The 16,951-nt window shown below is 38.2% G+C and overlaps 1 protein-coding gene across 6 annotated transcripts in view; it reads left to right on the top strand.

Moving 5' to 3' along the window:
• Positions 1-16,951, top strand: part of KDM4C (lysine demethylase 4C) — a 410,124-nt gene that overhangs the window by 75,183 nt on the left and 317,990 nt on the right. For all 6 annotated transcript variants that reach the window (XM_036854785.1, XM_036854786.1, XM_036854787.1 and 3 more), the window contains one exon: positions 9,222-9,415. In XM_036854785.1, the coding sequence (XP_036710680.1) occupies positions 9,222-9,415 (194 nt within the window). The remainder of the gene's footprint in view (positions 1-9,221; positions 9,416-16,951) is intronic.

Here is a 16,951-nt window from a genome sequence, read left to right as displayed (position 1 = left end):
AGTCTGTCACATCAGAGCCATGAAGGATGTTTGTTTAGGGGTTACTAAAGAAAATGCGCCTGCTGTTTTTACGAAATACGCCGCTCTCTTCGTGTCAGTGAGAAAAGGTGCCAGGGCAGAAATGGTGCCGTGAGATGTGACTCAGGAGATGTTCTCTTTTTCATGACTTTTGCTTTATCATATTTTTGGAATGTAATAATCTGATTTTATATGTGCAACTTATGCTTTACAGCACAGTGATACACTGACTACCCCAGACCCACCATGGAGTCCCACAGCTAGAGCGTCAACAATACTGCTCATAGGGAATTCCCTGGTGGTCCAGTGCTTAGGTCTCCATGCTTCCACTGCAGGGGGCACGGGTTAAATCCCTGATCGGGGAACTAACTTCAAACAATGAACTAAGATCCCGCATGCGATGTGGCGGGGGCCCCCCCCCAAAGAAAAAACCAAAAAAAAACCAATACTGCTCATGGGATGCTCTTTCTACAGTCCTTCCCTGCTACCCCACCCCATCACCCAGGGGTGGCCTGAACCTTGTGTTTGATTTCTTGCCTTAAAAAAAAAAAAAGGTTTTCTCACACAAATTTTGTTGCTGTTGTTGAAGTATGGTTGATTTACAACGTTGTGTTAGTTTCAGGTGTACAGCAATGTGATTCAGTTATACATACATACATATGTGTACGTATATATGTACATATGTATATGTATGTATGTAAATGTATATATAAAAGGATGTATATATATATATCCTTTTTCAGAGTCTTTTCCATTGTAGGTTATTACAAGATATTGAATATAGTTCCCTGTGCTATACAGTAGAGCCTTGTTGGTTATCTGCTTTATATCTAGTATTGTGTATCTCTTAATCCCAAATTCTCAATTATCTCCCTCCTCCTTCCCCTTTGGTAACCATAAGTTTGTTTTCTATGTCTGTGAGTCTGTTTCTGCACAAACACATTTTAAAAAAAAAATAAATTTATTTAATTAATTTATTTGTTTTTGGCTGCATTGGGTCTTCATTGCTGCGTGCGGGCTTTCTCTAGTTGCAGTGAGCGGAGGCTACTCTTCGTTGTGGTGCATGGGCTTCTCACTGAGGTGGCTTCCCTTGTTGTGGAGCACGGGTTCTAGGCGTGCGGGCTCCAGTCATTGTGTCATGATGGGCTCAATAGTTGTGGCTCGCGGGCTCTAGAGCACAGGCTCAGTAGTTGTGGCGCACGGGCTTAGTTGCTCCGCGGCATGGGGGATCTTCCCGGACCAGGGCTTGAACCCTTGTTCCCTGCATTGGCAGGCGGATTCTTAACCACTGCGCCACCAGGGAAGCCCACAAACACATATTTTTAAACAATATATTTAGTTTGGCTTATTTTTGACCTTATTAAAAGTAGTATCACTTTATGTAGTCTGCTGAGACTATACAAAACACTAGGTTTTCTGAGTTTATCCATCATATTGTGTGAGCTGCTGTTCAGTCATTTCCATTGCTGTATAACATTCCATTTTGTGCATATACATTTTATTTTTTATTATCCTGTCAGGGGATATTTTCTTTTTAAAATGAATATTGCTGCTATGAACACATTCCTGTATATGATTTCTGGTACACTGTATACAAGTTCTCTAAAGCACTTATCTAAGAATGGAAGTGCTGCCTCCGTGAGTGTTCAACTTTGTCAGATACTGTTACCTTGTTTCTCAAAGACTTTGTACCAATTTACTCTCCCCCAGCACTATATAATCATTTTTAAGACAGGTTTACTGAGGTATAATTTACATACCACAAAATTCACTGATGTTAACGTATAATTCAATGATTTTTGTGTAACCATCACCACCAACCAGTCTTAGAAGACTTCTCTCACCTCCAAAAGTTTCCTCATGCTGACATACATCCTCTTCAGCACTTAATATCATTCATCTTATTACTTATTGTCAGTGTTGTGGCTTTAAAATATCTTGTGTGTGAATTTGCATTTCTCTGACTACAAATGACGTAGAATGGCTTTTCATATCTTTTTTTTTTAATTTTTAAATTTATTTTATTTTATTTATTTATTTTTGGCTGTGTTGGGTCTCCGTTGCTGTGCGCGGGCTTCCTCTAGTTGTGGTGAGCTGGGGCTACTCTTCGTTGCAGTGTGCAGGCTTCTCATTGTCGTGGCTTCTCTTGTTGCAGAGCACGGGCTCTAGGCGCACAGGCTTCAGTAGTTGTGGCACGTGGGCTCAATAGTTGTGGCTTGCGGGCTCTAGAGCGCAGGCTCAGTAGTTGTGGCGCATGGGCTTAGTTGCTCCGCGGCATGTGGGATCTTCCCGGGCCAGGGCTTGAACCTGTGTCCCTTGCATTGGCAGGTGGATTCTTAACCACTGTGCCACCAGGGAAGCCCCAGCTTTTCATATCTTTGTTGGCCATTTGTGATTTCTCTTTTTTCCTCTGCCTATTTTTCTATTAGATTGTTTGACTTTTCCTTATTATTTGGAATTTTTTATGTATTCTGGATACCCAAACTATGCCATATTGTTGAATTACATTTGTTGAATTATTTGCTTCAATAGTGGCTTGTTCTTTCCAAAACTTTTTTGTTTCTTCTATTTTCAGTGTCTTTGTGTGTGTCTGATAACAGGTCAGTTTTAATTCTAGCACCTGAAGCTATACAAGGGTACACCTTATCAGCTTCCTGGGACTGTTGTACACATTCTGTAAAGTGACAACTGTGCAATACCACTTAGTATCTCAGAATCAGGAATATAATTTTGAATTATTTAAACACAATCCATAGAGTTAAAAACAAAATCAGAAGCCATCTACAGTTATATAATTGTCAATTAAATGCTATACACCTAATACTTGATATAATAGTCAATATCTAGCAGGGAATGTTGAAAGCGATTTTAGATTTTCATCCTACTGTACTCTGTTGGGAATGTTTCTTGAGTAGGTATGTGACTTGCCAAAGATGGGACAACCAAGACCAGGACAAGTAAAGTTCTTCCATGGTTTCTGTAGTGTTCACTTTTTTTCTTTGTCAGTTTTAAAAGTGAACAGCGAGAATTAAATACTTGGCTTTACATATATACAGGTATGTTGTAAAAATATATTTGTTTACAAGCATTTAAAAATACTTGGTAACTAGTTTGATAAGAAAATAATGTACAAAGGTATATAGCAAAAACATGAATCGTCTGTGACCCTGCAAAATCAATTCCATATTTTATATTACATCAAACAAAAACAGTTTTAGTTTTAAAAGGAAGATGGACAGAAATTATTATTTTTACACTGAACATGGCTGTGAAAAGAGTTAAATTAGAAAGACTAAGAATATTGGAATGCCAGAATGAGCCCAAATATTTGTCCACATAGAATATTATTGTCTTCAAGAGTAGGAGTAATAATGAAGGCTTTATAAGCAGTTTTTAATCAATAAATGTAATTGGCATTTTGATGTTTTGGTCACTGTAAAACAAAAGCTGTAGCGTCACTAAAGGTCTGAGAAGTCTGTTTTGTAGCTTCAACTCAGTGTATTTAAGGTTAACTAAAGTTGACATCAAAATTTTTGGAGATGGACTTATTTACAGTGTCTTTTAATGAACAGATTTTAATTTTAATGTAATTGGTTTCATCAGTCTTCTCTTTTAGTGACTTTATTTATCAATAATTTTGTATTTTTCTCTCTGCTGGGACTCTGAATACATGAACCTTAGACATTCTGTCCTAAGTATGCTTAACTTTACCTTTCAGATATTCCTTCTCATCTTTCTGTACTGCATTGTGTGTTCATGTCTTAAATTTTATACTTCTCTTGTTTAATCCTTTCAATGAGTTTTTAGTTTAATAATGATATCTTTCATTTCTAGAAGTCCACCTCTCCCCCCAAATCTGACTGGTCATTCCAAATAGTTTATTTTACTTTCTTGTCTTTGTGATTCCATTTTTTATTTCTTTAAACATTTCACATTCTTTAGTGTCTGAAAATTCTGATATCAACAGTCCTTGGGGTGGTGCAGGGTCAGTTGTTTTTGCTAGCTTTCTGCAGTGAGGTCTTGACTCCCTGTATGCGTAGTGATCTTTGGTTGTATTCTTTGGCTTGATCTTAATTTGTGGAGAATTTACAGGTTTAAGTGAAGGATGCTTTTCTCCCAAGAGGATTGGAGTTGCTTTTGCCTGGAACCAGGGATACCACTAACCTCAAAGCCTCAATGGTCCAGAATCAAGGCAGGAGTTCCAAGCTCTCTGCTATCTTTTATTTGAGGGGGCATTTCCCCCCTTTTCTTCTCTGCCCTCCTTCTTGTCATGTTCATATTTACCTTTTTAAGGTGAACAGTCTTTTTATATGGTACTTTTTGTTGCAGAATTTTTTTGTTACTTCAGAACTTGCTCTACATTGGTTATTGTCTAGACTTTCAGAAAGAAAAGAAAGCACTGCTGTAAAATTGTAGGTATTTTGGTGTGTAAAAATGCAAAAAGGAAAAGAGGTTTGTTTTAAAAGTAGAAAGTTTAGAGAATGTGATATTTTCATGGAAAGGAAGAAACAAAAAGAGCTATCACATCACACATTGTAATTAACTTTAAAGCAAATTGAATTTCACATGGGTCTAATTTTATTCTTACTGTGTAAAGATCCTAAGGAAATCCTCTATTTTAAAATGTGGCCAGAGCTTTCGTTTTAGTTATTGAAAGGTGCAATTTTCACACATTACTGTGCGAAATGGATTGAATTTTGAAGTCTTTAAAACTAACCAAGTTTTATTTTTCTTTCTTCATTTGCATTACCTTTGAAACTTCAAGGGCTTGTTACAGGCGTATGAATTGGGGGCAGTAATTTACATTAGCCTAGCTTTAAAGTAAGTGGAAATTGGGTGGATGGTCTTTTGTTTGTATCACAGTACTCGAGTAGGTGTTGGCTGGACTGCATTAAGGGTCATAGAAAGTGATGGTTAGAGCCAAATGAGGAAAGCATAATCTTTTAAAAAATACTAAATAAAAGTACCTGAAAACTTTAGTTAGAATCTTTAATAATATCTTTTAGTATTTTCTCAGAGTTTTACAGTACCTAGGAGGTGGATCTTCTTTTTTTAATAATTGGATTTTCTAATGAAATGATGTTTTTCCCCATAAATTTATAGATTTCAGAAATTATTGCTGGTCACTTTGAGTCCAGCTTAGAGCTGGGCGTGTGGCAGTAAAACTTTAGAGAGATGGAGGCTCAGAGCATTGTTTGGAAAGAGCCCCGTGGGGACAACGTTGAAGGTGCTGAGGATGATGGCAGGAGTCGGGGCAGGGCGGGTGGGCAGGGGAAGAGAAACATGTGCGTTGGATATTGACATTGTTGAGGAAAGATAGTAATGTCTTACGTAAACAAGGTCCCGTGGTCAAATCACATCTGGGAAAAGTGGAGTTAAGCAAAGTTAAACAGGCTTCCTTATAGCATGGCCTCTCAGAACCTTCGGAGTGCCTGTTGGCACCGTGACTTTGTAAGAGGAGGAGAAAAGGATGCCAAAGTTTTTTGACCACAGCCTCTTGTAGAAGTAATGTTCATCAGAAGGTTATTTTGGGAAGAATTGGTTTGCTGTGATTTTTGCATTATTTCTCTGTATTAGGTGGGAATGAGTCCTTATTGGCAAGTTTTCCAATGTGGCATGTGGCTGCCCTGTCCTCCTTCAGTCTCCCAGTGACTGAGCGCGGTCACTAAAGAGGGAATCCCAGATGCTCATAGTCCGGAGATGAGTGCTCCTGGCCTGGATGTGGCCTGTGTTCAGGGACCCAGGCCCAGAGCTCAAGGGCGTGAACTCAAACCGGGCATGGTCTCTCTGCATAGGTTTATAGATGCATCGTTCATGCTGATGCCAGTTTGGGGGTACTTACTTCCTCTGTGAAGTCCGAAGTCCAAAGCCTGGTCCTCAAGCAGCTCCTGAGTGCCTATGGTAATGAAAATTTAGGAGTTCTTTCAAATTGCCATCTGATTCTTGATAGGCTGATGATACAGAGATTGAAAGGAAAGATCCTTGATAAACTTCTCATTTACACATATGTGTACAAATTACGGTCCAATGGTGAATTATTTCAGAAAACCAGGCAGATACAGGGTAAATAGACCAACAGGGCAGGGCAGGCTTAGAATGCACTGGGTTATTGGGGTGAAGGGAGGGGTGGGACCAGGAAGGAAACATCTGCCCAGCAGAGGTCAGGTGAGTTGCAGATATTGCTTAAGCACCTGCTGGACATTGTGTAGAAGAGCTTTATATGAAGGAATGGGATCTGGGAAGAGGCATTTGTCTATGAACTTGGGCTGGTGTGCAGACTTTCTGCAGAGACTTGACGGCTTTAAGCTTTGAACGGTTTGGCAAATTTCAACCTGTCGTTGTGGGGCTTGTTTGTAACTGGGGTCTTTCTGGAGGCTACTTTTACACTAAATTCTATCACCGACTCCCAAGTGAAGCAGCTTTTCTTATAGGCTTTGCCATTGTTTGTGTAGGGCGGCTGTATGCCTGGGTGGGAACAATGTAGCAGCTTTATATGTTTGCCTGTCCTAAATTTTAGCTCCTTGGATCTTTGTTGATAATTGATGCTGAGAGAAAAGGATGATATGCTGTATTTAACATGGTCAGAACTGGAAGCGTAGAGTTTATAAGTGAAAGCCTAGAGTCAGGTAGATTTAGGTTTATCTTTGCCTCCCACTATTCTAGGAGCACTGGTTTTTTTCCATCTGTTCATTTGGGTATAATGTTACCTGTGTTACAGGATTGTTTTGAATAGATGTAGTGTATATGTATGTGTAGAGTAGTGAGGTAGACTGTGGTGTCACACTTCTCCTAAATGACAAATGAGGTGTACTCCTTGTCTGAATCTCTGAAGGAGACCTGGTGCTCTTCAGAGTTTGAGTAGAACCTGTCCTTGGAGGTAGCTAGCCAGTTCAATAGATAGTAGAGAGCAGAAATTGGAGAAGGAATTTGGAAATAGTAAGATTTATTCTCAGCCTCTGTTATACCAGTTATCCTTAATATTTTAATAACCTCTTTTATTGAAATTATATGACTTTTTATTTTAGCAAAAGAAATTAAGTTTTAACATCATGGCAACCTTGGCCTTGCCCAAAAGAAACTGCTGCAGACATATTATTTGCCCATTAATGGGGAGAATTTCAATAGTAAGTTTCATAGGACTTTATTATCACTTATCATGTCTTTGGCTTTTGTTTTGGTGGAGGCTTTCCAGTAAGATTTACTAGAGAATAGTGGAGACATTTATTTAATCAGTTCTAAGACATAGTAAATTTTATTTTTCCAAAGGTTTTATGTCCTTCAGCCTATTCAGTACTCTGAACAGCTCTGGGAGGGTACCGTAGCCCTCAGGCTTTCACGAAGAAAGACTAGGAGCTCAGAAAATCTCGGTGATTTTTGCCCTGGGCAGTGGCAGAGCCGGAGCCATAATCTGGGTCTTTTTGCCATCACTCATTCTTCTCTTCCATCATCCCTTTAGACCCACATGTCTAGGCATGTCAAGGGATTCGGCCTCAGTTATTTCTGAAAGATAATATCAGTCAGCAACAAAGATAAGACTTCTCCAAATGTAGGAATTTCAGAGGGATGGTTTGTTCCTAAATTTGCAAGCTCATTCACTTTAAAAATGATTCCTATAATATGGTGCTCATTTATTACTTCATATTCATTACCTCAGTAATGACTTTTAAATAGGACTCTATTATTAGAGTGATTGGACTGAAGTCTGATTGGACTAGAGTTAAGAGATTGCATCACTATAAATAGAGTGAGATAAAATATTTTACATGATTTGGTTGAACTTTTATGAGGTCTTGTAAGTTGGAACCTAGGATCTTCTCTAAAAGGATACTTACTTTGAACAATTTCCAAATAGCAAACTTCCTACTGTGGGGTTTAAGTTGTAGATAGAGTGGCTACCTTGGGGAATTTGGGAATTAAATTATTTCCCCTGGCACTTTCAATTATATTACCTGAGGCAGAACTTCATTAACTGCCCCATCAACAATTTTCCTGACCCAAAATCTCAAGGAAGTAAGATCAGGACACTGATTATATTGTCATCTAAAGACCAGAATGAAAACAGAACAGCCCTGAAAGTTTTTAGTGCATAAGGGGACTATTAGACATGGTTGTCTGTGAGGCCGTTGGCATAGTTATTGGGGAAGGCCTTTTGGGTATACATAAATAAATTTACTGTCCCTCTTTAATAGCACCATGAAGAGGTTGAACTAGTTTTAAAGACATTGCCATTTCCTCATGATTGCATAAAAATAGACCTAATCTCTGATATTTAGAATTTGATTATTAGAAAAGTATATGGGAAAAATACATAGTTGGTAAAAATAGTAAGCAGTTGTGAATTACAGTGAATTAATAAGAGATTGGTAAGCTTTAATAAAACTGGAATCTTTTCCTGTCACTTTAACTTTTATATCAGTGACTCAAACTTTTCTGTCTCTTTCTATCACCAGCCATGTTGGGTTACTGTTATAAAACTACATTATTCCAGCAATTTTACCAGAGTTTGGATAAGTATTTTTAGCAGTTATTCTTTGTTTAAAATTTCCCATCAACATAAGAGGCTAATATTTAGTTGAAGAAGCAGTAAAAGCATAATGATCTGTGGCTTAGAATAGTGCTAAGAATTTTCCCAATAATTAGAGCTGAATTTTCAGGAAATGGTGTATCACATGCCAAAATTGAAATGGGTGAGGGTGAGAGAGGGATGACAGAAGATATATTTTGTTAGTGGTATCTTGAGATGATGTCTGATGTTTAATATGACTTCTTAAGTAATGTACAAATAAACAAGCAAGCTAAAAAACAGGAAACCCCCAAAATTAAGTGGTGTGCCAATGATGGAAAGCATGCTCCAGATCATATGCTTTGAATCAATGATTTTTCTTACTAACAGCAAATGGGGAGTGGGGCCTTAATTCTCTGTCATTTGGTACAATTTTATACTAATGTTTATATAGAGCCACATTACGTTGGTAGTAATCTTAGATAACTAATCATGGATCTGTATAAATATATGTGTGTGTGTGTGTGCGCGCGCACGCACGTGCATGCCTTGGATAATTGTTGCTTTATTTTTTATTTCTAAGTGAATTAAAATACACAGTGTAATAATTTTGGCAGATGATGGTTTGAGCAGTAAATGTTATCTTTATGAGTTTATTAATGTTTGCTTTTTTTTTTTCCTCTCTCTCCCCTGATTCCAGGGTGTGGATGAATGGAACATAGCTCACCTAAACACGGTCTTGGATGTGGTTGAGGAAGAGTGCGGTATTTCTATTGAGGGTGTAAATACCCCTTATCTCTATTTTGGCATGTGGAAAACCACATTTGCGTGGCACACCGAGGATATGGACCTCTACAGCATTAATTATCTCCACTTTGGAGAGCCCAAGTCTTGGTAAGTTACATGTTTAATATTCATTTGCTTTGGAGTTTTGAAATTTGGGCAATATGAACCCATTGAAGATGAATTTTTTTCCCTTTATCTGGTGGATTCAGATTTATATGAGCTGTAAGAAAGTTTTTTTGACTGTAACAATTATTACAGAGTCTTCCACTCTGCCTAGGGTTTTGCTCAAAACCATAAAGCTAATGGTGACTTGTATATCTAAAATTGCCTGTAGACCACTTTTGTGGGCCATGGATTGATAGGTATTTAGTCTCGAAGAATTTGTTTGGGACTTCCCTGGTGGCGCAGTGGTTAAGAATCCACCTGCCAATGCAGGGGACACGGGTTCGAGCCCTGGTCCGGGAAGATCCCACATGCTGCGGAGCAACTAAGCCCGTGCACCACAACTACTGAGCCTGCGCTCTAGAGCCCGTGAGCCACAACTATTGAGCCTGTGTGCTACAACTACTGAAGCCCACGCACCACAATGAAGAGTAGCCCCCGCTCACCGCAACTAGAGAAAGCCCACGTGCAGCAATGAAGACCCAATGCAGCCAAAGATAAATAATAAATAAAATAAATAACTTAAAAAAAAAGAAAGAATTTGTTTGGCATCTTTACTTCTCTGAGATTTGCTGGAAGGTATGCGGGCAGCAGTTAGGAGTGAAAATCGACTTCCCGGATGTAGAGTATCAAGTAATCCTAATGATTTTCTGGTCTAGTCCCCTCTGAATAAATGACAAGTTCCATTTAGTATGTGGTGGCTAGAGGGAGAGGAGGGATGAATCAGGAGGCCTATTATCGCTCTTTGGATGATGGATGTGGGGAAAAGAATAAGTTAATGTGAATATGTGTTCTTAACTTGGAATTTCCTGTGTTTGTGAGCCTCTTTCCTCATCTTTCTGAGCAAGGATTTTAAGATTTATTGCTCTGTAGAATGCATCATATGTAATGCATCATATGTAATGCATCAAATAATTACACATTTGTAATTATTAGTCTGTCAATCACCCTGGAGTCCTTTGTGGTCAGCCAGTTTCACGTTTAAACTTGTTTTTGTGGGTTTTAGTCTTAGGAGAGTTTCAATATCAGTTGTATTTTGTAAAGTACACATACATGCAGAATAATTCAGAGACAGAAGCATATGAAGTAGCTACTTGACAAGCCAGGAAATATGATGTTTCTGCTGGTATTCTGTTGGAACAAGATAGGATGCTTTTCAGGTGCTTGTGTTAACCCAGTAGCTTTCTTGCCTCCAGTTTAAAGATAATGACCTCTTTTCAAGTTCTCCTGCTGATTAGGTGTTGAGTACAGTGTATAATTTCTATCCCCATCTTGCCATTAGTTGCCCTTGAGGTTTTATCATTTGGCGAAGTGTGAAGTTGTAAGCTTTCTCCAGCAAATTCAAATACAGCAAAAGTTCATAATGATCAAAAATGACATTTAATCAGCAGGAAAGCTTTAGGAGCAAGGGCAAAGCTCTTACGACATAGAAGAGAAATCCAGGTATTTTCTGGTTTGCTATGGAGTTTTAGGATCTGAAAAAAGTTAGTGAGAAGCTGTGTAACTTATTTTTAACAGTGTTTTACTTACACATTTTGTTTGATAAATTCTAAGCATTCTGCTCTCTTAATGGAATAAGTAAAACGTTAACATTTTTAATAGGTGGTCTAGGACCTAGAGAGTCTTTGGTGACAGAATGGGGCAAAGAAATAATTCCTTACAAGGTGTTTGTCGAGGACCAGCTGTGAGCACAAACTTTAGAACCTGTGAGTCTGTCATATTTCTTCAGCACCCACTGTAGAGTCTGTTGGAGGGTCATCCTTTAGTACTTTTGGGACTTGGCTTTGAGAGGCTCAGAGAAATATTGTAAACAATGTGTAGGCTCCTGGGCAGTTTTTTAGCTGCATAGTTATCCCCATGATCGTTCCAATCCTCTCTTTTGTTGTGGATAAAATTATGTGAAATTGGTAGATTCAACATCTTGCTGAAATCTAGTCTATAGGCAACTATATACTATACTTCCCTTAAGAAATCTGAAAAGTTAGGGAATTCCTCAGCAGTCCAGTGGTTAGGACTCCGTGCTTCCACTGTAGGGGGCACGGGTTGGATCCCCGGTCGGGGAACTAAGATCCTGCAAGACGTGTGGTGCAGCCAAAAAAAAAAAAAAAAAAAAAAAAATCTGAAAAGTTAGTGGCAAAGCTTTCCTGTAGGTTTGGAGAAATTCATGACAATGCCTAGGACATTAATTTGAGTTTTTAATATTGGAGGAGTCGAAATGAAGTCTCTCCTTTCTTATTAAGAAAGGTGATTCCCCCCCACCCGGGACAAGGATTGTCGTGTCCTAAAGATTGCTTAGAGGAGAATATTCTGTCTGGGATAAGACTGATTATAGAGTCTTGTGTCTTTGGGAGAGAGCACCACTGTTTATGAGTGAGAATGGGTACGCTGGATTCCAAAGTATTTCTTTCTCTCTGGAATGTATATTTTCTGTATTTAGTTACTCTATTAGTTTTTAAGCATATAGACTCCATTATATGCATTAAGAGTAGATTTATAATATCACTATTATCTTTAACCTTGGCCATTATTTATAATGATAAAAAAATAAAACATAGCAGTGAATTATGACAGTTAATCTACATTCCATTTACTAGGATAACTAGTGTAGGACAAGAGTGATATAAATGACTCTAAGGATGTTTCCCAGTAGATTTATGAACAATTATATTAGCGCAGCATAAATAATTTTGAGGTAAACTTTATTATCATTAAAATTCACTTCAGTAGTCATCATAACATATTTGAAGTCAGCTTTGAAAGGTGGTAGAAGCAATACAAATTCATGCAAACACTGAAATGTGTGTGGCAGACTCAGACTCAAGGGAACAGCGATCAGGGCTCCAGTCCTTACTCTGCCACTGACGTGTGTGGCTTGGGGCAAAGAACTGTACTTCTGTGACCAGTTTCCTCACTCACAAAAGGGCAAGACTAATCAGGATGCTCTCCAGTGCTCTAGCTCTGTAATGTGTGATCACAACTATTGGAATATTTTTACCTAATCTACAAAGTGAGAGGATGACAAGGTGACGTAAGGTTCTGCGTGTGTGTGCGCGCATGCCTGCACTGGTTTCCTTTTCCGGTGTCCTCTCCTTGTTCATTTGTTTGTTTGTTTGCCGCTCCGCAAGGCTTGCAGAATCTTAGTTCCCCGAACCCGTGCTCACTGCCATGGAAGCATGGAGTCCTAACCCCTGGACTGCCAGGGAAGTCCCTGGTGTCCTCTCCTTGTTGAGTTACCTTTACTCTTCTCCAGGGGTGCCCTCTCTCATGCTTAACATCTCTGGCCCCAGCAGTGTGTCTTCCTCCTCTCTGGTCTTATAGTCTGGCATTTAATTTCAACTTCCTTCTCTTCTTCAGTTCTCTCAGGCACCAAGTTCTGGGTGCGATTATTGCAGAGACTGCCTATGATTCTCTCCTTACATCCATGACTGCACTACTGTCCTCTGCCCGAGTATTCCATAGATTTTTGCCTGAAGGCTTCCTGGACCATGCGTTGCCCCACCTTAGACATCTGCCTTTGCACCTTTCAAGGGGTTGTGACCACCCCTGCTGGCCCTTTCCTGTGCTTGCTTTGAAGTTCGGGGCTGTGTTTGCCTTTGAATCATCAGCACTTAACACAGGGCCTGGCTATAGGATTGATGCTCTGTAAGTAATTCTCATTTTGAATCAAGAGAATTTTAAATTGTTTTGGATCAGTCTGTTCAAGGGAAGACAAGATAATATATAAAATGTTCTATAAAGACTCTTGTCTCAAGTGTAACTGTTAAGAGCACCAAGTTTCCAGAGATATCTGAGTAGCTGCTGATAGACCTGGCTCCAGGTAGAAGCCGTGAGACATGCTTTTCCGTGCACAACATGTAGCAGATTTTGCTGAGTTAAGTGTTCATGAACATGGGTTCGTACTGAAGAGACTTTAGAGGAGCTAATGATTTATTTAAACATTTCTGGCATGAAGGTTTAAGGAAAAAAGAAAGCTTGAAGTAGGCAGATAGAAAACTGCTTTGGCAGTCGGTGGTAACATATTTATTTTCTGGGAATTAATACTGACTTTGGAGCCAGAAGACCTGTTTTAAAATCCCAATCTGTCACTTACCAGCTGAATGACTTAGAGCAAATCACTGTACTCCTTTCATCATGAATTTCTTTAACTGCCAAATGGAGGCGTGATTTATTCTCTATCTACTTAATAGGGTTTCTAGGAGGGTCCAGGGATATACTGTGTATACAAGTCTTTTGTAAAGTGTAAAGAACTATACAAATATTCATAATTACTATCGTCTTAATAACATTATAAAAATAAATAATTTTTTGGTCAAAGTAATTACTTAAAGCCTGAACTTGGCATGATGTATTTCTGTATATGATAGAGTGGGAGTTTCAAGGATAAGCAAAATATAATTTTCTTTCCCAAGCATCATGTGGTAGTGGTTAATTGCTGGGGAAATAGAATTTAGATGGTGCCTTGAATCTTTCTTTCTGAGATCATGTCCAAACATAATGAATAAGTTACTTTCAGATTTAGTACTCTGTAGAGAATGAGAAAGGTAAGGTTTAAAAGGACATGTCTTAAGCTATGAAAGGTCTAAAATCAGGAAAGAAATTTCTCCTGGATGTTTTTTAGAAAAATTAAGGATGGGCTGCAGCATTTTGGACTTGGCTAAATTTTATTCAGTAAGCTGTGCGATTTTGTTAAATGTAGCAATAAGGAAGTGTCAGATTATTCAGTATAATAATATAAACTTAGTTCCATGCTTTTTCTTTAGATCGATTTGTTTAGTGCTGTGTAATATTTAAGAGCACAGGTTTTTGCACCAGAGTCTTGTGTTTTGAGTTCTGGCATTGCTTTTTTACTTAGTATATCACCCAGGACAATTATTACATAACCCCCATGCCTCCATTTTCTCTCCTAAAATACTCACATGGTTTGGTGCCCACCTTGTAAGGTAGTTGTGTGGATTAAATAAAATACAAAGCGTATACCACAGCTCCTGGCATATCGTAAGTGCTCAATGGATGTTAACATTTCATACGTTTACTTAACAAATATATATTGCATGTCTTATGTATAAGACCTTATAGATCCTGTATTAATAAGGATTCTTTGTTCTAAATGACAGAAACCCAATTTAAGCAAAAGAACATTTGGCAGTGTGTATAATCGCGATAAGCTAGAAGCAAGGTTCAAGCCCGAGAGCGGATTCTCGCATTGGGTGTCTGTCTCAGCCTGTCCCTTCTTTTCTCCCCACCGCCCCCCCCCATTCATTCACTCCCTCCCATCTCACCCTTACCCCTTCTTGCTGTTTTTCCTTTTCCTTCCTTCCTGGGGTAGAGAAGGAGCTCTTTACTTATAAATAAATATTTGATTATTGCTGAATTTTAGAATTCAGGGCTGTCTTTTTAAAAGAACAAATGAATTGTATGTCATCGAGTTGACCTGAGCTTGTTTGTTGTACATCTTCTCCATTACAGTGTGAGCTCCCAGAAAGGGGGACCCTCACTGTCTGGCTCACTAGCGTGTCTCCAGTGCCTGCAATGGTATCTGGCATGAGCTTGGCACACAGTGGGTACTCAAGTATTTGTTCAATGAATGGTCTTACTGAAGGAATTCCTTATTGAGGTTTTTTCCTTTAAACACCTGGAGCGGAATGTTACTCTAGGGATTGGACAACTTGATACTATTTAATGATACATTGAATTAACAACATATAATACTAACTCCGGTTGTTGATTTATCAGGTTAGTAAGTTTAGACTCATTAATGTATTCTAATTGGAAATGTTAAGACTAACTGAATAATGGTAAAAGCTGTATCCTTCTGATGGTTTGTATAGAAAAAATACTCTAGGAATTAACAATGGTTTGCTTCTGGTTTTAATTATTCCTCCTAGAGAAATATGACCTCTAAATAAGCAAAATACCTACTGTGTAGCATAGGGAACTCTACTCAATGTTCTGTAATAACCTATATGGGAGAAGAATCTGAAAAAGAAGAGATATATGTATATGTATGGCTGAATCACTTTGCTGTGCACCTGAAACTGGCACAGCATTGTAAATCAACTATACTCCAATATAAAATAAAAATAAAACAAAGAAAAATAGACTTTTATAAATATTTTTTAATTGAAGTATTAATAAAATTAATTGCATAAGTTATTTTGATCACTTCTAGGCATATCTATGTATATATTTTGAGATAATATTATTTAAAAAGGTTTAAAAAATTGGAACTATACCCCAGAAATATGGTATTAATTTTGTACTCAGCTGCTAGCCGTATTTGTAGGAAGAAAGAGAGTACAGAGATAACAGGAAGCAAAAATTTTTACTGATCAGATGGATAATATTTTAGTTAGACCTGAGCCTGATTTGGAGATAAAACACAACCACACTGGTGCACACACACATACCTGCAGTCCAGACAGTGAGTCCTGAAGACCCCTGCTCAGCACCGAGTTTTTTAAGGAAAGTCAGTGAGGTCTAGCGTTTGTGATTTTGAAAATAAATCTCACTCATTTCCCTGAAGTGATGAGATGTAATGCCTTTTCACTAACTGATTGGCGACTGTGGGTTCTCATACAGAAAATCTAAACTTATATTAGTTAAGTACTTTTGATACCCCTGATAAGCATAGCAGGGGCTTGTAAATTCCTTCAGGATGCCTATTTCCTTGTTGCTACTCTTTCACTTAAAGCCACAACCATCACCACCTACAAGAACCCCAGAAAACCCTTTAAATGAAAAGAGATTGCTGAATCAAATCCGTAACTCTTAGGGAAAAATCAGAAGGTTAATGCAAATTTATATACTATGTAGTTCATGGAAAACAAGCATTAGTGCTGTTAACCTTGCTAATTACTGTGGCAGATATAGCAGTTCACAAATTATATTGCTTAACTTATCTTTTTCCTCCGTATTTCTCTTCCTCCTTTTCAGACTGTTTAATATTGCCTTTTAGATAGCACTTTGTAGAAAATATTTATTACTTAATATTTGTTTTATAAAAATTATTCTTTGACTTGAGCATATAGGAAAGCAGCTTTTTTTTTTTTTGATTGCCCTTCTGCAGGTAGGCTTACAAATGGATTTATAAACGCTACTTCTGTGACCCCAAATGTGTTCATTCTTTGTCAGCTTACTTTTCAAGGTGTAGGTCTTGACTAGGATGGTGAAGTATGTTCTTTATCTTTGGTGACTCCATTTCATTTAGTGTGTACCTTTTATGTGTGCCGGGAACTGTGCTAATCATGTTAAGAAATCATTTCAGGTAATCCAGACAACAGATGTTTCAGGTAGGTGTTTTTTGGCCACATTTGTAAACTAAGAACTCTGAGACTGGTGCTTAGTGAGTCTTGCAGCTGGGATTTTTAACTTTTATTTGTCTGACTCTTCTCATAGATTTAAAGAGAAAAGGAAAGAGTAAAGGTGAAGGAACAGGCAAGAAGAAAGTGTGCCTGTTTTTCTTGTTTATACCATCAACTTTCT

Source organism: Balaenoptera musculus, chromosome 6, assembly GCF_009873245.2.
Source record: "Balaenoptera musculus isolate JJ_BM4_2016_0621 chromosome 6, mBalMus1.pri.v3, whole genome shotgun sequence".
NCBI classification, from domain to species: Eukaryota; Metazoa; Chordata; class Mammalia; order Artiodactyla; family Balaenopteridae; genus Balaenoptera; species Balaenoptera musculus.
The sequence above is the reverse complement of the archived record's forward strand: the minus strand, read 5'-3'. Positions and strand labels throughout refer to the sequence as shown.